This window comes from Schistocerca cancellata, chromosome 5, assembly GCF_023864275.1.
Source record: "Schistocerca cancellata isolate TAMUIC-IGC-003103 chromosome 5, iqSchCanc2.1, whole genome shotgun sequence".
Taxonomy (NCBI): domain Eukaryota; kingdom Metazoa; phylum Arthropoda; class Insecta; order Orthoptera; family Acrididae; genus Schistocerca; species Schistocerca cancellata.
The window spans coordinates 430,551,908-430,575,740 of NC_064630.1; the positions used below are offsets into that span (position 1 = coordinate 430,551,908).

Consider the following 23,833-nt stretch of genomic DNA (forward strand, 5'->3'; position numbering starts at 1 on the left):
TACTGTCGCAGGTTCGAATCCTGCCTCGGGCATGGATGTGTGTGATGTCCTTAGGTTAGTTAGGTTTAAGTAGTTCTAAGTTCTAGGGGACTCATGACCACAGCAGTTAAGTCTCATAGTGCTCAGAGCCATTTGTACTCGAACATTATGAATCACCAACACGGATTCAGAAAATATCGTTCTTGTGCAACACAGCTAGCTCTTTATTCCCATGAAGTAATGTGTGCTGTCAACAAGGGATCTCAGATCGATTCCATATTCCTAGATTTCCAGAAGGTTTTTGATACCGTTTCTCACAAGCGACTATTAATCAGATTGCGTGCATATGGAGTATCGTCTCAGTTGTGTGACTGGATTCGCGATTTCCTCTCAGAGAGGTCACTGTTCGTAGTGATAGACGGTAAATCATCGAGAAGAATAGAAGTGATATCTGGCGTTCCGCAAGGTAGTGTCAAGGCCCTCTGCTGTTCCTGATTTACATAAATGATCTAGGTGATAATCTGAGCAGCCCCCATAGATAGTTTGCAGATGAAGCTGTAATTTATCGTCTAATAAAATCATCAGACGATCAATTCCAGTTACAAAATGATGTGGAGAGGATTTCTGTATGGTGCGAAAAGTGGTAATTGTCACTAATGAAAGAAAAGTGCGAGGTCATCCACATGGGTACTAAAGAAAATCCGATAAATTTTGGGTATACGATAAATCACACAAATCTAAGGGCTGTCAATTCGACTAAATACCTAGGAATTTCAATTACGAGCAACTTAAATTGGAAAGACCACACAGATAATATTGTGGGGAAGGCGAAACAAAGACTGCACTTTGTTGGCAGAACACTTAGAAGATGCGTCAAACCCACTAAAGAGACAGCCTACATTACACTTGTTCGTCCTCTGCTGGAATATTGCTGTGCGGTGTGGGATCCTTACCAGGTAGGATTGACGGAGGACATCGAAAAAGTGCAAAGAAGGGCAGCTCGTTTCGTGTTATCGCGCAATAGGGGTGAGAGTGCACTGATATGATACGCGAGTTGGGGTGGCAGTCACTGAAACAAAGTCGGTTTTCTTTGCGGCGAGATCTATTTACGAAATTTCAATCACCAATTTTCTCTTCCGAATGCGAAAATATTTTGTTGACATACACCTACGTAAGGAGAAATGATCATGATAATAAAATAAGAGAAATCAGAGCTCAAACAGAAAGATTTAGGTGTTCCTTTTTGCCGCGCGCCATTCGAGAGTGGAATGGTAGAGAAGTAGAATGAGATTTTCACTCTGCAGCGGAGTGTGCGCTGATATGAAACTTCCTGGCAGATTAAAACTGTGTGCCCGACCAGACTCGAACTCGGGAGCTTTGCCTTTCGCGGGCAAGTGCTCTACCAACTGAGCTACCGAAGCACGACTCACGCCCGGTACTCACAGCTTTACTTCTGCCAGTACCTCGTCTCCTACCTTCCAAACTTTACAGAAGCTCTCCTGCGAACCTTGCAGAACTAGCACTCCTGAAAGAGAGGATATTGCGGAGACATGGCTTAGCCACAGCCTGGGGGATGTTTCCAGAATGAGATTTTCACACTGCAGCGGAGTGTGCGCTGATACGAAACTTCCTGGCAGATTAAAACTGTGTGCCCGACCGAGACTCGAACTCTGGACCTTTGCCTTTCGCGGGCAAGTGCTCTACCAACTGAGCTGCCGAAGCAGGACTCACGCCCGGTACTCACAGCTTTACTTCTGCCAGTACCTCGTCTCCTACCTTCCAAACTTTACAGAAGCTCTCCTGCGAACCTTGCAGAACTAGCACTCCTGAAAGAGAGGATATTGCGGAGACATGGCTTAGCCACAGCCTGGGGGATGTTTCCAGAATGAGATTTTCACACTGCAGCGGAGTGTGCGCTGATACGAAACTTCCTGGCAGGTTAAAACTGTGTGCCCGACAGAGACTCGAACTCGGGACCTTTGACTTTCGCGGGCAAGTGCTCTACCAACTGAGCTACCGAAGCACGACTCACGCCCGGTACTCACAGCTTTACTTCTGCCAGTACCTCGTCCCCTACCTTCCAAACTTTACAGAAGCTCTCCTGAGAACCTTGCAGAACTAGCACTCCTGAAAGAGAGGATATTGCGGAGACATGGCTTAGCCACAGCCTGGGGGATGTTTCCAGAATGAGATTTTCGCTCTGCAGCGGAGTGTGCGCTGATATGAAACATCCTGGCAGATTAAAACTGTGTGCCCGACCGAGACTCGAACTCGGGACCTTTGCCTTTCGCGGGTAAGTGCTCTACCAACTGTGCTACCGAAGCACGACTCACGCCCGGTACTCACAGCTTTACTTCTGCCAGTACCTCGTCTCCTACCTTCCAAACTTTACAGAAGCTCTCCTGCGAACCTTGCAGAACTAGCACTCCTGAAAGAAAGGATATTGCGGAGACATGGCTTAGCCACAGCCTGGGGGATGTTTCCAGAATGAGATTTTCACTCTGCAGCGGAGTATGCGCTGATATGAAACTTCCTGGCAGATTAAAACTGTGTGCCCGACCGAGACTCGAACTCGGGACCTTTGCCTTTCGCGGGCAAGTGCTCTACCAACTGAGCTACCGAAGCAGGACTCACGCCCGGTACTCACAGCTTTACTTCTGCCAGTACCTCGTCTCCTACCTTCCAAACTTTACAGAAGCTCTCCTGCGAACCTTGCAGAACTAGCACTCCTGAAAGAGAGGATATTGCGGAGACATGGCTTAGCCACAGCCTGGGGGATGTTTCCAGAATGAGATTTTCACACTGCAGCGGAGTGTGCGCTGATACGAAACTTCCTGGCAGATTAAAACTGTGTGCCCGACAGAGACTCGAACTCGGGACCTTTGACTTTCGCGGGCAAGTGCTCTACCAACTGAGCTACCGAAGCACGACTCACGCCCGGTACTCACAGCTTTACTTCTGCCAGTACCTCGTCTCCTACCTTCCAAACTTTACAGAAGCTCTCCTGCGAACCTTGCAGAACTAGCACTCCTGAAAGAAAGGATATTGCGGAGACATGGCTTAGCCACAGCCTGGGGGATGTTTCCAGAATGAGATTTTCACTCTGCAGCGGAGTGTGCGCTGATATGAAACTTCCTGGCAGATTAAAACTGTGTGTCCGACCGAGACTCGAACTCGGGACCTTTGCCTTTCGCGGGCAAGTGCTCTACCAACTGAGCTACCGAAGCACGACTCGAAGTAGTATGAAAATGGTTTGATGAACCCTTTGCCAGGCACTTAATTGTGAATTGCAGAATAACTATGTAGATGTAGATGTAGATGTAGAAGAGTGTGTCAGTGAGATTCTGGAAGGTATCGACAGGGATGTGGAGCATGTCGACTTCAGTACCGTGGCGAGCTGCGCTAGGTAATTTGCTTGAGGACCAGCGGCGCGAACACCTCGATCGAGATGGTCAGACCGATTCTCGTTTGAGTTTAAATACGGGGAATCTGTGGCCATGAGAGTACGGTAAACTCATCCTAGTGCTCCTCGAACCTCTCACGTACGCTGCGAGCTGTGTGACATACTGTATTGTCCTGTTGGTAGATGCAATCGTGCTGAGGAAAAACAGACTGCATGTGGGGTTGGACGTGGTCCCCAAGTATAAATCTGTACTTGTGTTGATCCATTGTGCCTTACAGAATAACGAGATCACTCACGGTGTGGACGAAAACATTCCCCAGAGCATAACGCTCCCTCGGTTGTTGCAGGGTGTCAAACGTTTCACGCCATGTACGCCAGTGGCCATCTGTCCAGTGGCGTATAAAACGTGACTAATCTGAAAAGGCCACTTCCTGGGCGTCCACTGTCTGTGCTGGCGCACAGATTCGAGCCTTCGTCGGTGACGGACTGCAGTCAGTGTACCACCCTTGCCTGGGCCCCCGTTTTGGATAGTGCCGTTTTACCGCGCGCAGTATACTTTAAGGACAGCGGCACGCGGAAAGTTTTCAGACCAACTCGTTTCACGTATGCTTTCGTGTTTTGTCCCAAAACCAACGCTCATGCCATTTTGGCCGTCAGGTAAATCACTCCATTTCCGTATTATGACAACGGCTGCACTGTTTTCTGTGTCCTCCAAGCATGCTATCCACCCTCGACTGCTAGTGCTGCCACTTGCCATCTGTTAGTGGTTATTGACCGTTGAAGCTGAACGAGGGCGGTGGTTACATTAATGTGACTGGACATTGTATTATACACTACAGGCCATTAAAATTGCTACACCAAGAACAAATGCAGATGATAAACGGGTATTCATTGTACAAATATGTTATACTAGAACTGACAAGTGATTACATTTTCACGCAATTTGGATGCACAGCTCCTGAGAAATCAGTACCCAGAACAACCACGTCTGGCCTTAATAACGGCCTTGATACGCCTGGGCATTGAGTTAAACAGAGCTTGGATGGCGTGTACAGGTACAGATGCCGATGTAGCTTCAACACGATACCACAGTTTATCAAGAGTAGTGCCTGGCGTATTGTGACGAGCCAGTTGCTCGGCCACTATTGATCAGACGTTTTCAATTGGTGAGAGATCTGGAGAATGTGCTGACCATGGCAGCAATCGAACATTTTGTGCATCCAGAAAGGCCCGTACAGGACCTTCAACGTGCGGTTGTGCGTTATCCTGCTGAAATATAGGGTTTCGCAGGTATCGAATGAAGGGTAGAGCCACGGGTCGTAACACATCTGGAATGTAGCGTCCACTGTTCAAAGTGCTGTCAATGCGAACAAGAGGTGACCGAGACGTGTAACCAATGGTACCCCATACCATCACGCCGTGTGATACGCCAGTATGGCGATGACGAATACACGCTTCCAATGTGCGTTCACTGCGATGTCGCCAAACATGGATGCGACCATTATGATGCTGTAAACAGTACTTGGTTCATCCGAAAAAATGACGTTTTGCCATTCGTGCACCCAGGCGCTCCTGTCTGTGATGCAGCGTCAAGGGTAACGCAGCCACGGTCTCCGAGCTGATAGTCCATGCCGCTGCAAACGTCGTCGAACTGTTCGTGCAATTGGTTGTTGTCTTGCAAACGTCCCCATCTGTTGATTCAGGGATCGAGACGCGGCTGCACGATCCGTTATAGCCATGCGGTAAGATGCCTATCATCGCATCTGCTGGTGATACGAGGCAGTTGGGATCCAGCACGGCGTTCCGTATTACCCTCCTGAACCCACCGATTCCATATTCTGCTAACAGTCATTGGATCTCGACCAACGCGAGCAGTAATGTCGCGATATGAAAAACCGCAATCGGGATAGGCTACAATCCGACCTTTATCAAAGTCGGAAATGTGATGGTACGCATTTCTCTACCTTACACGTGGCATCACAACAACGTTTCACCAGGCAGCGCCGGTCATCTGCTGTTTGTGCATGAGAAATCGGTTGGCAACTTTCCTCTTGTCAGCACGTTTTAGGTGTCGCCACCGCTCTGAAAAGCTAATCATTTGCATATCATAACATCTTCTTCCTGTCGGTTAAAGTTCGCATCTGTAGCACGTCATCTTGGTGGTATAGCAATTTTAATGGCTAGTAGTGTAGAATTGAACGGAATGGACAGAGTCTTGAAAGGAGGATATAAGATGAACAACAACAAAAGCAAAACGAAGATAATGGAATGTAGTCGAATTAAGTCGGGTGATGCTGAGGGAATTAGATTAGGAAATGAGACACTTAATGTAGTAAAGGAGTTTTGCTATTTGGGGAGCAAAATAACTGATGATGGTCGAAGTAGAGGGGATATAAAATGTAGACTGACAATGACAAGGAAAGCGTTTCTGAAGAAGAGAAATTTGTTAACATCGAGTATAGATTTAAGTGTCAGGAAGTCGTTTCTGAAAGTATATGTATGGAGTGTAGCCATGTATGGAAGTGAAACATGGACGATAACTAGTTAGGACAAGAAGAGAATAGAAGCTTTCGAAGTGTGGTGCTACAGAAGAATGCTGAAGATTAGATGGGTAGATCACATAAGTAATGAGGAGGTACTGAATCGGATTGGGGAGAAGAGGAGTTTGTGGCACAACTTGACTAGAAGAAGGGATCGGTTGGTAGGACATGTTCTGAGGCATTGAGGGATCACCAATTTAGTGTTGGAGGGCAGCGTGGAGGTTAAAAATCGTAGAGGGAGACCAAGAGATGAATACACTAAACAGATTCAGAAGGATGTAGGTTGCAGTAGGTACTGGGAGATGAAGAAGCTTGCACAGGATAGAGTAGCATGGAGAGCTGCATCAAACCAGTCTCAGGACTGAGGACCACAACAACAACAGTAGTGTAGAATACTACCTCCCTATATGGCCATGCGTATAACTTGATACAAAGAACAAAATGACGCTGTCTCACGCCCAAGGGGACTGTATGAGGATAGGCAACCGTTGGCGCCGCAGGAGGCAGAGGAGTGAGCGCCGGTGGCGGGCCAGGCCGGTGGTCGCGTCCGCGGTGGTGGCCGCCGGTCTGACGACCACGGGTGAGGGGCGCCGGCCCAGCAGCGACCCGCGCCTCATCGCCGAGATGCAGCTCAGCCAGGACCTGGACGCCGCCATCGCCGCAGCCGAGGTAGGCCCCGACCACCACGAGCACCTGTCCTGGCGTCGCCCGACATCTGTGGGCCGCCCCACCCCTCTGTCTCTCCACTCGCAGTCTTGCCCCATTTGCGGCGGCGCGTTGCGGTGCTGTGGCGAATAAAGTTCCTTTTACCTTGTTCTGAATCTCTTCTTGCACACACGTCTCCTTGAAGTTATTGAAATACAGTTCTCAGTCAGAAAAAGCAATAGAAAAACAAAAGCAACTGTACACATCGTAACCCAAGTCGCACTAAAAAGTTTTGTCAGGTGAAGGTTAATAATACTTCAATGAAAGTATTAATGTGCGTAAAATTTCACGCTGTTACGGTAAGCTTGCGTACACAGTTACTATCAAGCCTTGCTCAAAGCTGTACAAAGTCTGAAAAGTCCACGCGCCCACATCATTCATAGCCGTAGCCACTTTACGGTAATTATTAGTTATGCTTCACAGAAAGTTTGCAAACCGATTATTTCTTTTAGAATAGCTCGCTGTAATGTTGCTCTTTTGAGTCTCACATAACAAAATGTTCAAGTTCGCCAGTACGCAAAATTCCACAGGTTTTTATCTATTTAAAATGTCACCAAAAGTCCGGAATTTCACATTGTTCATTAAATCGAGCTCTCTTCCAAACTTTACGGCAATGCTCAAAAATTTTGGTACGGAAACATCACAATAATAATATCTTTCATCGGAGGACCTGTCAATGGATTTGATTGATCACTATGAGATCCAAGCCCCGACTCTACACATCTCTCTACACAAGAGAAGTTGCTAGTTCCAAAAATCCGCGGAAATATGCCAATTTCTAATGGCAGAGAAACATCACATGGAATCGGAAAACAGCATCAAACCCACTCAATCCTGCGCATGTATACAGAACCAATCAAATTTGTCACTGAATCAGAATAGTAAATTAACATAAGTAAATTTTGGAATACCACAAATATAAAATTAACTCCCTCTTAACAAAACTACTTTACCGAAATCATAATCTCATTTCCTGGGTATCATGAAGTGACGAAATAGCTTATAATAAATTACCTTTTTTTTCTTTTATTGAGTTTCGATTCCCCCCGAAGGGGGCGAGCTGGCAGCAGCTTAGTATGCCGCTCTTCAGCCTACAGAATTTGTTTTAAAAAGATCAAGATAATAATAAAAACGGAGACGTAAATGGTAACATGGCGGAAAAATCAAGGAACTTAAAACATAGAGCAAGGGGATGATGATGCTAATAAAATACATATGAAGCAGACAGGTAAAATAATAGACAGACAATTAAAAAACACGGCGACAGTCTGGTTTCTGTTCGCAAGAAACATAAAATTCACACCCAGCGACAGCATGATTTCTGTTCGCAGCACTTTGGAAAGACGAACAACACTGAACATTCACTTGAACACTGCACTAAAAAGTTGGCAAATATGCCATACCACAGCTGAGGGAAACCTGGGAAATAAAAATGGGGAAAGGAGAGGAAAAACGAAGGGGGGAGGAACGAGGGAAAAGGAGCCAATGGAGGACCGATAAGAGCGGGGGGGGGGGGAGGGGGGTGCTGGGCAGACACGGCAGAGAGTGCGGAAAGGCAGAGAGAGGAGGGGAGTACAAAAGGACTCAGGGGGGGGGGGGGCGAGAGTGGAGGTAGGGAGAGGTTAGGTGGGAAGAAAACAGGATGGATGGGGGGAAGAGGGAGCCCAGGGAAAGGACAGAGGAAAGGAGGAGGGAGGGTGAGGATCAGAGTTGATAGGAGGGATAAATGGAGGGAGAGAGGGCATCATCCTGGAGGGAAGTTGACAGAAGCCACCTTGGTAAAGGAGATGAAGGGTGTAGAGATGCAGGGTAGGGGGACACAACAGTGAAGGCATGGCAGATGGCAGGGATGGGAGGGGAAAGGAGCACCCAGGGGGTGAGGGGTGAGGGGGATCAAGGCGGCGGGAGGTGCAGAGTATGCGGATATGTTCGAGGAATAGGAACAGATGGGGGAAAGGAATGAAGTCATAGAGGATCCGCATGGGGGACGGGATAAATTACCCAGTATGAATGACTAATACACATGTCAATCTCGAATATTCCTCACGAGAGCAGTTACAGTACTACAAATAAAAATGACAGTATTTTGACTGCAGCTCAAACAGTGTCTAACAGATAGTTCAAATGTGTGTGAATTCCTAAGGGACCAAACTGCTGAGCTCATCGGTCTGTAGACTTACACACTACTTAAACTAACTTATGCTAAGGGCAACACAAACACCCATGACCGAGGGAGGACTTGAACCTCTGGCGGGAGAGGTCGCGCAATCAGTGACATGGCGCCTCTAACCGCGCGGCCATCAGATAGTGACCTCTACGAGATCGCATAGAAACTACATACACTCGGGCATCTGACGCCATCTGTCTTGCATGTGACTTGTGCTGCACACTTCACCGCTGTTATTTCCGATCTCAAAAGGTGCAATGTAAGGCGCTACACATCACACCCCCTTCAATTATGAAAAAGTTCTTCTTGCAAATAAAAAGTAATTTAACTCAAGCACTGGACTAGTTCCAAAACCAAAATGTAGTAAATTACATTTCCCTCACTTCAGACTTGGTAAAACTAACCCATACTATGTTTTGACAAAATTATATTGCTCCCAAATACATCAAAATAATTTTTATACAAAATTAGTTTTTTCACACAACAGCGAAACTTCTATTTTCTGTGTATTTTACAATATTTATAGGATATTCCTTTTTCGTTATGGATGGTGTCTCTTTATTTTTCACCAATTAAATTCTCTCATACCTTAATCTGGCACTTCATTAGCGTCACAATTTCTGTACACTCGTTTCTCACGTATGTAGGACATCCAAGTATATGGCGTCCATAACATTTGACCTTCAACTACAGTCGAGGCTTCAGTTAGAAGTCTATTGTTCCTGCAAAAAGAGTTTTGTCTAAGGCTACAAATACCAGTTACTTCTCCCTGAAATGAATCATTATTACATATGTTTCTTAAATCCATTTTCCATCAAGCTAAATTAACAGAGGCTTTACTCTAACTGGTGCAGTAAAGTGGCACCCAATTAAATTTACTTGAAACCATAAGTAATCAAAATAGTTTCAAAACTTCAGCATACTACCGTAGCCTAATGCAAGCACTTTGTGCATTCAATTAGCTAACTGAAATATTTACTTTAGGTAGATTCAAGTTCTTTCGAAACTGACTTACATTTGATACAAAGCATTTTTTGACAATATTTACAACATAGTATAACATAGGTATCACTGCTTATACCACTTCCTTCATTACAACTCTTGTACAGTCACCCATCTGGTATAAATACTATAGTGAAGCCACAATGTCTCTTACCATAATGTTTTGACTTCATATAGACAAAGATTATATACAAATTAAAAAAAGAACTTGTATGCATATTTTTCGTTTCTCTTTCTTTCTTTCCAACTTTATCACATACTAGTTAAGGCAATGTCAATATCAGTATTCTCCTTTCCAAACTTCATTAGATTCTTTACATCACAGTTGATCTCAATAGTTACATCCAGTATTTTTCCACGTTACGAGCCGTACGGTGTGGCTGCGCGGTCTTGGGCGCCTTGCCACAGTTTGTGCCGCTCCCCCCCCCCCCCCAGAGGTTAGAGTCGTCCCTCGGGTATGGGTGTGTGTGTTGTCCTTAGCGTAAGTTAGTTTAAGTTAGATTAAGTAGTGTGCAAGCCTAGGGACCGATGATGTCAGCAGTTTGGTCCCACAGGAATTCAGCACTACCACTAAGTTACAAAAATCTGTTAAACATTTTACATCAGAACAAAACGCCATCTCCTTGCGACAAGTCATCTTACTCCATCATTACCTGCTTCTCATTATGACAACACACATCTGATTGCAACAAAACACCTTATTCCGCATTAGTCTCCATTTACTAATATGTTCCTTCACAAGTCACCTTCAGTAAACTTTACATAATAAATTCCCATTTTTGACTAGCACAACACCTCTCACTACCCCAAGTTACCTCAGATCATCATTAATCATTTCATTTTCACAAACGCAGCCAGTAGTCACTTCAAATTACATGAATGCTTCCTTCTACAGTTAAACATTTCTCTCTGTTTATAACCTTCAACATAACAATAACCCTTGCTGCTTCTACTTTACTACAGAAGTGAAAAAAGTTAGAGATGATAGATCAAAGTACAGAATGAGAGAGGAGGAAGATTGACAACACGAAAAGAAACTGAAGTAGTATTGTCAATAACTCGAGTACCTGGTAATCGTCAATCACCTAGCATTGCAAAGAGTGCAATGCCTTTGAAGTATTTACCCCAGCTCCTTTTATTTTGTTGTCTGCCTGATACCTTCAGCATGACTAAACTCACAACTTTCAAGGGTCCATTTCTGAATCTACTTTTCCCTGGCTATGCAATTACTAGAATCCAATTCTCTCTTCATATTACTTTCACTTGGTTTAACAAAATAAGCGTGCCTGCTCAACACTTACATTCATACCATATGCAACAGAACTTAGCTCATTAAGCTACATGCATTGCCTACATCTTCAAGTATCACAACAACATCAACATGTTTCTCCTCCACATAAATCTCTTAGTTGATTAAAGTAAGAACGCTTTAATGCATTACTGTTTCAACCACAGCATATGACACAGGAACCACTGCCTGTTAATTCTAAACTTCCAGGTCTTCATTGGAGTAAGCACCCCATTTCGTGCATTTCTACTTACAAAAGCGCCAGCTTCAGGCCCTACTGCCTGTACTCAATAACAACTGACTTTCACTGAACCAGACATTACCTTACTTCCTTCAATATTGTTACTGTTGCCCATCATTAACCTCTTGTCACCACAGTACGCATTCATTTTACTAAACTCCACAGTTGACTTTAACTTATCATCGAGAATGGATACCATAACCTTATTACTTCCAAATTTAACTTCCACTCAGAACGTTGAACCATCAGTATATAAAATTATACTAAAATAAAAATTATTATTTCCCTGGTTTGCAACAGTTTTTTTTTTGCAAGAGACGGGAGGTGTTGCAAGTGTATAACTGTACCAAAGATTCCTTTTACAAAGCACCTAATCTGCAGAAGTGCTCCTCACATAAATTAGGATAGACTCTGGATAAAAAAAAAATCAAAATAAAAATTGAAGATCACAGTGGAAATAGAACCTGGATAGGGAAGAGTTATGATAGAGTGCACCAAAAAATAAGAATGGACATACCCAGCTAGGGAAGGCACCACTTGCCAAGTTATGTGCCTAACAATGTCAACAGATCCCTATCTCATTTTACACCTACTGTTACTGTGAATATCTCTTCAGATCATCAATGTTTCTTAATCCCAAAGATTTCCTAGACTTCCAATTATCCAGTCTCTAAGTACTTGGATGCGGCTTTTCTACTACCCTAAAAGCATCCATGTACTCATCTGTAAACTTCTTTGCTTCTGACGTAATCTTCCTCAAAGTTTCCCTAGTTTTAACTAAAACCAAATCGCCTATGCGAAAACCATTGGGTGGTGCTCTATCATCATGTCGCCAATTTCTCTCAAGTGCCTTTTTCCTAATATTTTCTGCAGCCATTTTGACCTTTTCCTATAGTGCTGCGTCGGCAGCCTCCAGAAATTCCGCCAATTCAAACAGTAGATTATTGGATCTTACTACCCACATCAACTCACATGCTACAAAATCTGTTGTTTCATGCTTCAAATAATTGACTACCTACTCAAAATACTCTAAATATTGCGCCCATGCAGTATGCTTTCTATGGAAATATGTTCTACAAAAAAAAAAAATTCCTTGGGTCTCAGTGTTCTTTCTCCTCCTAAACAAGATGCCTTGATGCAATTGATAATATTCTGCTACCTTCAGGTATTCTTGGTTTCCCAAATAACTTTTAACTAACTTCAGTTTACCATCTGTATTCCAGTTCTTTACAAATTCTCTTCAGCTGACCTTCCTCACATACTTTGATTATTGTAGCAAAAGTATGCACACCCTCTTTATACAACAATCTATTCTCGTTTTCACCCTCTTATTCTACACTTCTAGATAATGTATCAACAACTACATTTTCAGATCCTTTAATGTACTTAATATCATACTGGTGAATATATAAAGCCCACCTAGTTAATCATGGATACTTAAAAATTTAAGTTTGTAAAACTGTCAATGCCCTACGAACACTATACACAATCACTTTATACCCCAGCAAATAATGATGAAATTTTTGCAAACTAAATATAACAGCCAAAGCCTCTTGTTCTGAAATATAATAATTCCTTTCTAATTGCTGTTAAGATCTACTAGCGACAGCTATACTTTTGTGAACGTCTTCCTCTTCTTCCTTATCCATTTGAAACAATTATACAGCAATTCTATACCAAAATGCGCTGGCCAGTGTGGCCGAGCCGTTATAGGCGCTTCAGTCTGGAACCGCGCCACCGCTACGGTCGCAGGTTCGAATCCTGCCTCGGGCATGGATGAGTGTGATGTCCTTAGGTTAGTTAGGTTTAAGTAGTTCTAAGTTCCAGGAGCTGATGCCCTCAGATGTTAAGTCCCATAGCGCTCAGAGCCATTTGATTTATACCAACATGCGTCCGTCATTAAACCAAAGGCTTAGTGGAGTCTGGATGGTGAAGTATTTCGCTGTTACCTAAGGCTTCCCTCAGTTCCTCGATTGCTGTTTGACACTCCACTGTCCACAAATTTTCTTTAACAAATGGTTCAAATGGCTCTGAGCACTATGGGACTCAACTGCTGTGGTCATCAGTCCCCTAGAACTTAGAACTACTTAAACCTAACTAACCTAAGGACATCACATACACCCATGCCCGAGGCAGGATTCGAACCTGCGACCGTAGCAACAGCGCGGCTTCGGACTGGAGCGCCTAGAACGGCACGGCCACCGCGGCCGGCTTTCTTTAACAGATTTCTCAAACATGGGGCATTAAACAACTGTCCTGGTACAAAACGGCGATAAAATTCGAATAGACCATACACACCCTTCAATTATTTTCTATTCATGGGAGGTCTAAATTCGCTAATAGCACAGTTTTCTCCGAATCTGGAAGAATTCCTTCCCCGCTAAGGGGTATGCCCAAAACATTTTAATCCCCTTTTCATACATTCACAATTATCCGACTTCAATTATTCCCCCTTTTTCAATCGCATCCAAAACCTTGTCTAATAACACACAATGTTCCTCCCAGCCTACAGTCGAAATCGAAACATTGTCAACATAAACAGTTATTTTTCTCAGTTGTTCGTCACCTAAAACTTTTTGACATTGCTCTCACAAAAGCGCAAACACTTATATTTAGTACAAATGATACAACCTCATACTGGTAACATTACCTTCAAATATGAATGTTGTAAACTTCCTGGATTCCTTTGCTAGTGGCAGATTCCAGTATCCACATGTTACGTCCATTGAAGTCGAGAATGTAGCCTCTATTGATTTTTGTAACAATTCATCGTCGTTTTCAGGTCTGTCACTTTCTGTTATAACTATTTTTTATTCAGAGCCCTATCATCCAACACAAGTATCACAGATCCATCTCGCTAAATAATCAAAATTAATGGATTGTTGTACAGACTCACAGTTTTCTCAATAATTCCCCACCTAAGAAATTTTTTGGATTAAGTCTATTACTGCTGCCCTATGCTTTCTGCAATTGATGCAGGTTTTTGGAAAAGCTATGCATTTTTCTTCACAGTCGAATAACATTCATAGCCCCTTGCTAATTCTGGCTGCTCTGAGGAAACATTTTTAACTCTTCCTTCTGACTTTCATTTAATTCAGATATTTCTTCTACTTTCCCTTCTATCTTGTCCTGTAGACCCAACAACTCTTCTGTATCAAGCTCCATTTCCTCAGTGCCATGTTAATTATACCCTTATATATATATATATATATATATATATATATATATATATATATATATATATATATATATATATATATATATTCCCTTTTTCTGCAATACATAATGGTAAAATTTCACTCGTCCCAGTGGTTAATTAAATTCTTCTCCCTAGAAAAATTATATAATTACATTTCTTCCCTGTATTTCCAACATCACAGAATCCTCATTGAAATCTAGCTTCCCTTTGTATTGACTGGAGAAGTCCACCACTATTAACGTGCTCACACTTAAGCCTTGAATTATCATGTAATTCATTTGCTACCACCCCCACCTGATTAGTCAAATGATTCATGTTAGTTTCTAGTTCTTGCACAATGTCAGACACAGCTTTACATATTTTAAACAATTTTTGCTCTCCTCATTGATTTTACTGTTGAAAATTGTATGCTCACTTTCACATACACCTATAACTGTAGCTAACGCCCTAGTTGCTGAACATTTTCTTGAATCTGATCCTTACTTTGTTTGCTTCCATTAGCTACCCTTGTATAGTCTCTGTTAATTCTTTCCTTACACTGTCTGAGGATTTCCTACAGCCTTCCTGAATCTGAGAAATTATATCTTCGATCTTTTCATCAATCTTCAGTACCTTTTCCCACATTTCCTTTAGATCAAAAGCTTGTTTTTCCTTTTTTACAGTTAGTATCAGTTTCAACTTTAACCGTTTAAGCTCACCATAATAATTAATAGCACTATACTGCTGCTTAAGCACACCAGCTAAATAATTTACAGTGCTGGACTACTGATCAATTTTCCTATTAATATCTCGCTGAATAGTATCAGTCTGCTGATCCATTTGCTTATTAAAATTATCATTTTTTGTTCAGATTTAGTCAACTGTTTTTGTTTTACTTCTTTAATATCTTGCTTAAGATTCCTAGTTAAATTTTTATTTGCTTTAGTGATGCTAAGCATTAATGTTGTTACCATCTCTTTCACACTTTCCTGTTCAGTTTACTTTACTTGCAACATATCAAGTTTGGCATCTGCCTCGTTTGTCTCATGTTCATTTACGTCACCCTGGCTCACGTCAAATAAATCAGAATCACTAAAATCATCCAGTCTATTATTAAAAGAGATGGTACGCTCTCTCATAATTACACCTGTTAAAACATTTTGTCGCTGTTTCTCTCCCTCAGCTGTAGATAATAGTTGTAAATTAGGCACTGAAACACCATTAATTTCTAATTCACCCACATTTATCTGCCCTGTAGTGCTTGTCTGACAGGCACTTCAATCAAACTGAATCACATCCTCTAAATTCACAACTACAGAATTATCACTCCCTCACATTTTAAAAAGTCATTTCGTACAAACAAACAACAGATGAACTAAACTTAACTTATCTGTATTTGTCGACTGTAGTCTCGGCAGGCTGGAAGTGTGAATCCGTTCTCCGCCTTGTGGGCTTTCAAATAGAAATTAAAGTATGATGTGGTGTCCCTCATCTATGTACCCTCCAACTCACAGTTGAAATATTAAAAGGTTTGGTTGGTTTTGTTGTCTAGGGGCTGGGATACACAGTTGCTGCATTAAAAGCCAAATACTGCCGAGTCTACAGTATACAATATGAATATGCACGTGTATCGAATGGTCGACGGTTCCTATCACTTGGCAACTGCGAAGTTTGAATGTAACATTTATAAATGAAAGATTGCAATTAAATAAAATCTGCAGGTACTACTTTTAATGACATAAAATGAGGAGTACAATAACAAAAGTACCTTTAAGAATGCCATTTATTACTGCAAACACTTATTGGTGTCGATGCTCCAGCAATTAAATAAGTATAAATTGAATAACAGGGAAACAATAGATTCCTACTTCTCGTAATTATTTATGAACAACAACGTAGCTAGCAAGATAATTACTTCAAAACGCATACTACGTCTTCACTGCAGAAGCCACGGAAATCACACAAGAGCACACAAGAGCACCACATGCAAAATGCTCCACTCTTCAAGTCTTTCCCGCGACCGTGCGTCCATCGCGCCGTACTGTCCAGGATGCTCCATATCCTGTTTGACTATCCCTCGCGCCGCACTATTCTGAACTGCCTCGTGTCCTCTCCGGAAACGATGCTCCTCCTCAACCTCCATACGTCTCTCCAGGTGTCCTTTTTGGAAACGATCGCTGTGATTGGCTAGAGCGCTCCCACTCTTTCTCCAAGCCAACGCACACTCACAAACACAAGGAAACACATTCGGAATACTGGATTTACATTTAAAAAACTTGAAAGTAAATAAATATTCCTACGGCTGGACCATAAACACGCTCTAACACACATTATTGAATACATAAACAAATCAAATAAACATATACAAAAAGATTAGAAACTAAAGGTAGACCAGTAGCCTAATGTCTCTGTGTTTCCTAAAACACAGTAAATATTCAACTAATTCCTTCATGAATATGCTTCCTGCAACCACTCTAGAAGGAAAACAAAGACAGAGGATGAGATGATCAGATGAAGTTAACCGACACCTCATGTTCTGTTATTACCAAGCAACAAACTTAGGAACAAACACAACTGGATACAGATCACAAGTATACACAACATTTGTTACCAGATACCCAGAATTAAAATTTTTAACAGCACAACGACTAGCTGATCAGAACCGTGTAATAATCAAAAATAACAGGATACCCCAGTCAGAATTAGAAAACATCAAACAACAAGTACAACAAATACTAGAATAAAATAATGTGCAATCAGAAGAAGAAGAAAATACAGTAATGGACTCAAACGTCCCAGAGCAAACAAACGAAGAACAACACGCATCAATTAAACAATCAGAGGAAAACGAAATCTTAAGACAGCCACCAGAACAAGCACAAATAGAACACGAAGTGACACACACGTTAGATATAGAAGAAAAATTTCAGCTGACATATATAGTATACAAAGACACAAATACAGACGTTAGACCATTCTTGCATAGACTACCAAATAACCCACAAGTCGAAACAACAATAACAACTATCAACACAATCATACGCAACAAAATAAATGAAAATACAACTATGGAAGTGTTACAACTACTGATTTATATAGGAGCACTCACTACACTAAATATACACACTAGGCAGAGATCAGAACCAACCAACAAACAGAAGAAACCCACAAAACCAGCATGGCAACACAGGCTACAGATCAGAATAGAAAAACTGAGAAAAGACATCAGACAGCTAACACAATTTATAAGAAATGAAATATCTGACAAAAAACGAAAAAGGTTAGGTAAAATCTCACAACAAGAAGCGATAGAGCAGTTAGATGAAAAGAAGCAGAAATTAGAAGCATTGGCCAAACGACTTAGGAGATACAAAAAAAGTGAAAATAGAAGCAAACAAAACCAGACATTCAACACAAGCCAAAAGAAATTTTATCAGACAATAGATAACACACACATTAAAATAGACAATCCACCAAACATAACACACATGGAACACTTCTGGAGCAACATATGGTCAAACCCGGTACAACATAACAGGCATGCACGGTGGATACAAGCAGAAACAGACACATACAAGATGATACCACAAATGCCTGAAGTGATAATTTTGCAGCATGAAGTCACCCAAGAAATTAATTCTACTCACAATTGGAAAGCCCCTGGAAAAGATAAAATAGCAAATTTCTGTCTAAAGAAATTCACCTCAACACATTCACATCTAACTAAATTATTTAACAGTTACATTGCAGACCCATACACATTCCCTGATACACTTACACATGGAATAACTTATCTGAAACCTAAAGATCAAGCAGACACAGCAAACCCAGCTAAATATCGCCTCATAACATGCCTACCAACAATCTACAAAATATTAACGTCTGCCATTACACAGAAATTAATGACACATACAACACAGAACAAAACTATAAATGAAGAACAAAAAGGCTGTTGCACAGGAGCATGATGATGTAAAGAGGAACTGGTAATAGATGCAGAGGTGACATACCACACTAAAACTAAACAAAGGTCGCGACACTACGCATACATTGATTACCAAAAAGCTTTTGATAGTGTACCCCACTCATGGTTACTACAAATATTGGAAATATACAAAGTAGATCCTAAATTGATACAGTTCCTAAACATAGTAATGAAAAATTGGAAAACTAAACATAATATCCAAACAAATTGAAATACTATCACATCACAGCCAATACAGATTAAGTGTGGAATATACCAAGGAGACTCATTAAGTCCTTTCTGGTTCTGCCTTGCTCTGAACCCACTATCCAACATGCTAAATAATACAAATTATGGATACAATATTACTGGAACATACCAACACAAAATCACACATTTGCTTTACATGGATGATCTAAAACTACTGGCAGCAACAAATCAACAACTCAACCAATTACTAAACATAACAGAAGTATTCAGCAATGATATAAATATGGCTTTTGGAACAGATAAATGTAAGAAAAATAGCATAGTCAAGGGAAAACACACTAAACAAGAAGATTACATATTGGATAACCATAGCGACTGCATAGAAGCGATGGAAAAAACAGATGCCTATAAATATCTAGGATACAGACAAAAAATATGAACAGATAATACAAATATTAAAGGAGAACTAAAATAAAAATATAGACAAAGACTAACAAAAATACTGAAAACAGAATTGACAGCAAGAATCAAGACAAAAGCTATAAATATTAATGCTATACCAATATTTACCTACTCATTTGGAGTAGTGAAATGGAGTAACACAGACCTAGAAGCACTCAATACACTTACACGATCACAATGCCACAAATATAGAATACATCACATACATTCAGCAACAGAAAGATTCACATTAAGCAGAAAGGAAGGAGGAAGGGGTTTATCGACATAAAAAACCTACATTATGGACAGGTAGACAATTTAAGAAAATTCTTTCTAGAACGAGCAGAAACTAGCAAAATACACAAACCAATCACTCATATAATTACATTGGCTCCACCACTGCAATTTAATAACCACTTCTACAACCCTTTAGGTCACGTAACATCAACAGATACGAAGAAAGTAAATTGGAAAAAGAAAACACTACATGGCAAGCACCCATATCATCTAACACAGCCACACATCGATCAAGACGCATCCAACACATGGCTAAGAAAAGGCAATATATACAGTGAGATGGAAGGATTCATGATTGCAATACAGGATCAAACAATAAACACCAGATATTACAGTAAGCATATTATTAAAGATGCCAATACCACAACAGATAAATGCAGACTTTGCAAACAACAAATAGAAACAGTAGATCACATCACAAGCGGATGTACAATACAGAACACCCCAGAAGACATGACCATGTAGCAAAACTATTACATCAACAGCTTGCCATACAACATAAACTAATAAAACAACATGTTCCCACATACAAGTATGCACCACAAAATGTACTGGAGAGTGATGAATACAAATTATATTGGAACAGAACCATTATAACAAATAAAACAACACCACATAACAAACCTGACATCATACTCACTAATAAAAAGAAGAAATTAACACAACTAATCGAAATATCCATACCCAATACAACAAATACACAGAAGAAAACAGGAGAAAAAATTGAAAAATCCATCCAACTGGCTGAGGAAGTCAAGGACATGTGGCATCAGGATAAAGTTGACATTATACCAATTATACTATAAACTAAAGGAGTCATACCACACAATATCCACCAGTACATCAACGCTATACAGCTACATCCAAACGTATATATACAACTACAGAAATCTGTAATTATTGATACATGTTCAATTACCCAAAAGTTCCTAAATGCAATGTAACATATACCATACAGTTAAAAGGAATTCACGCTTGATCAAGGTCCGTGTCAGTTTTCATTTTTAACCAGACATAACGTCTGAGAAAGGAAAGAAATAATAATAATAATTAAAACAGTAAAATCATAATAATAATAATGATAATAGTAATAATAAGATGCATAACTTATCTGACAAAATAAAGAATTGTTGTTATTTCGTACATAATTAAGTACAGTTTAGGGCAGTAGTGAAATAATGTGTAAGCTTTCATGCTTTTTCATTTTTTCGGACAAATGTACAAGAACCGGAACAGATGTATTAGTTCACGAATTTATTTTCGGGCTGAAAATCAGACATTATTACACTGCATTGGCACAACTACTTGTGCTAACTGTACACTTTCCTTGTTAAATGTTCGCATGTAGTCACGCATACTTGATTTCGTCAATCCCTTAGTCAAAGGATCTGATCTCGGAGCTGTAGATCCTTTGCTGCTACCTTTCCCTGGCAATTTGCTTTTATATTCTCAGAATGAGATTTTCACTCTGCAGAGGAGTGTGGACTGATATGAAGCTTCCTGTCCGACTAGAGCTATATGCTGGACCGAGATCCGAATTTGGTACCCTTTCCTTTCGAGGGCAAGTGCTCTACTGACTGAGATACCCAAGCGTCCTCACAACTTTTCTTTTAGCACTTAAAATAGATTCAACATCATTTATGCTTACAATGCCGGTTCCCGCACAAACTGCCGTTTGTGGAAATGATTAAACTCAATTAGTAATGTCTACCAACATGGTCACCTGACGAGAATGAAAATGAGGTGCTGAGATCCACAAGGGACTAAAGCACGCCACCGTCGATCCCACATTTAAGTGAATATCTGAGAAACCAGCGATGCAGCTTTTCTTGAATTTTCATGTACACAATGTTGGCCAACAGCAAAGATAAACCTGATTCATCATAAGATCAAGAGATTTCAGAAGCATGAATAAATGGTACAATCTCTCAATCTATGGTGATGTGCTTTAGGTCCTTATGATTGTCACCGCCTCAAATGGAATACTGTGTGATAAAATGCATAACTTAATATTCTATAGAACTCATTGAGAAACCCACAAAATAGGTTTACTTTACAACTTTAACATATACTGATGTTCGATCGCACTGAAGTAAACTTCTAGTGGAGCGGCAAGGGCTACCTGTGCAGGTCGTAAACCATGCATGTTGTTTATCAAATCAGCATGTATTTGCCCCGTAAGGCAATTACGTCACGCGAGTTGTGCATGCGCAGAAGCTCCTTGAAACGAGCATAACTAAAGGTGTGCTCATGACCCTGATGCTAAGTTTCACGGAGTCTTGAGGTGCAGCAGCACGGTAGATTTAAGGCCTCGTATTTCAGATTACAGGATGTATGTTACGTTTAACAGCATTCAAAGAAAAATATCCAATAAATCCGCAAGGTGTCGAGAGTTAGGGTGTTCACATGCTCTTGTGCTCTTACACAGCAGCCGTCATTGGTCCACATACAGACTTAATTTCAGAACATGTGACCACTATTTCGGTAAAGCCTCTCGGAATTCCTCAGTTTATATCTTCGTGTGGAAGCAATTCACTGTTTCTGGATATGATGAGTACTTCGTACAGATAGAAACTGTTTTTTTATGTCTTCTTCATCTATCTCACATGATAAGGTTTCTATGGTTGTGGTGGCGATACCACTCGAGTTGAATGTGACAGTACTCCCCCGCTGCGGCATAGCATGCCAGTAAGCTCTCCTTTTGGTTCCTTTCTTTTTCGCTTCAGCTTGTTGTATTCCCTCTTGTATTACTTATCGAAATTCTGCTACTCTCCTTCTCTTCCATGCGTGAGAACAGCGTAGTGATACTTCCGGCCGAAACAAACACATGAGGCCTGCCGTAAAGTTACACTGTAAAAGAGCTTTATTAAAGATTTCGTCGAACTTATTTGACCAAGCTACTTCACTGGAGCGATTGCACGATCGTAAATTTTTTCACCACGGTTGTTTGGTTATGGAAACCTAACAGTTAATCGTCTGTACAACAGCATATGTGGGCGGTGAGCGCGTTGCTTGAAAAGAAAGAGAAATGGAAACGGTAGTGGATCAAATCATTAACAGCAAGCAGAGACGCTCGAAGTAGTCACTATTATTTGTTTCGTGAGATACAGAGCGACGACCTAAAGCATGACGAAAATAATTTGAGAATGGGCAAACAAAAATTTCGTTTTCCCCTCATGAAATTGGTCCCTCATATTTCCGTGCACGATACTCATTTAAGAAATGCCATTTCTTAATTCGTCATAATCAATTTTTTTGGGAATCCTAAACTCTGTCATTCACGATTTCAGTAATGAAACACTGCACTAGTTGTATATTTTTTAAATTATTAATATGATGCCTTTTGAAAATTTACTTTCATTATCCATAAGAAATATTTACATAGATGTTTTTGTGGTGTATGTATGTGTGTTGTTCTGCCTCTTTTGCCTTGCAGTTGTATTTTTATGGTTTACTGCAATCGGATAGACTTCTTTTCTCTCCTTTTCCGATCATCGCATAAAATACCTAGGTAAATACTTGTACATGAACATGAGAATAAATTCTAGCAAAGCATCGTGCACATCGTGTTAAAACACATAACTGATACAATGTTTCATTACTCAATCATGAATGGTATTTCTGCTAAAGGTCCTCTCATGATTGGGTTAAGTTTTTTAGCAACAGCCGAAAGCTGTTCTAGCTTCTCAAACAGTAGTCAAAACCCACAGTCTATTGTTTTACGTATCATTCCAGACACATGTTAACCAATGTATAAATCACCTAAGGAGGAATTTATGAAGGTTAACTAGGTTATTTAGAGTACAAATAAATGAATTTATTTCACTTATGTACACTCTGAAAACACCTGGTTTTTCACATCCTCATGTCTCTCCACATCCTTTCTTTTTATGTGTTAGCTTAACATCATCCACAGTGCAATAGCCTCGAATGTAAGTGACTGCTACAGCTATTTCTTAACAAGAATCCAACCGTTTGTTACGGATTGCGTAATCAGGATGCTTTGTGTTATCATGAGTTTCGTACTTTGCAATGATCAGTGGTAACCATGCACCAAATATACTTCGTCATATTCTAACTTAAATGCACTAAAGCAAGCAAAGAAATATGTAAAAACGTCTTCCCACAAACTATTATAAAAGATCTATGCTAAAAGCTTCCCTACTACACCGTCAAAGCTTTGACCAAAGGACTTTTATGAGTATTTATCGTTGGCCACGAACGCTACATTGCTGACGTCACACACACGTGCGCTCACGCCTGTATTCTTCGTTGGCCTCGGGTTTCAGTATAACGGTGTCACAAGTAGTCTATATTATCTATAGTCCACGCAAGCACCCATCTCACCACAATCCAGAACGAATTCTCTTTAATGCGCCCATTTCATTATTACAACTCATAGCATCCTCACAGCATCA

At 40.9% G+C, this 23,833-nt stretch overlaps 1 protein-coding gene across 1 annotated transcript in view; it reads left to right on the top strand.

Annotated features, from left to right (window-relative positions):
• Nucleotides 1-6,363: 6,363 nt before the first annotated feature.
• LOC126188587 (uncharacterized) overlaps nucleotides 6,364-23,833 on the top strand; it is a 58,973-nt gene continuing 41,503 nt past the window's right edge. The window contains exon 1 of the mRNA XM_049930189.1: nucleotides 6,364-6,591. Coding sequence (XP_049786146.1) covers nucleotides 6,364-6,591 — 228 coding nt within the window. The remainder of the gene's footprint in view (nucleotides 6,592-23,833) is intronic.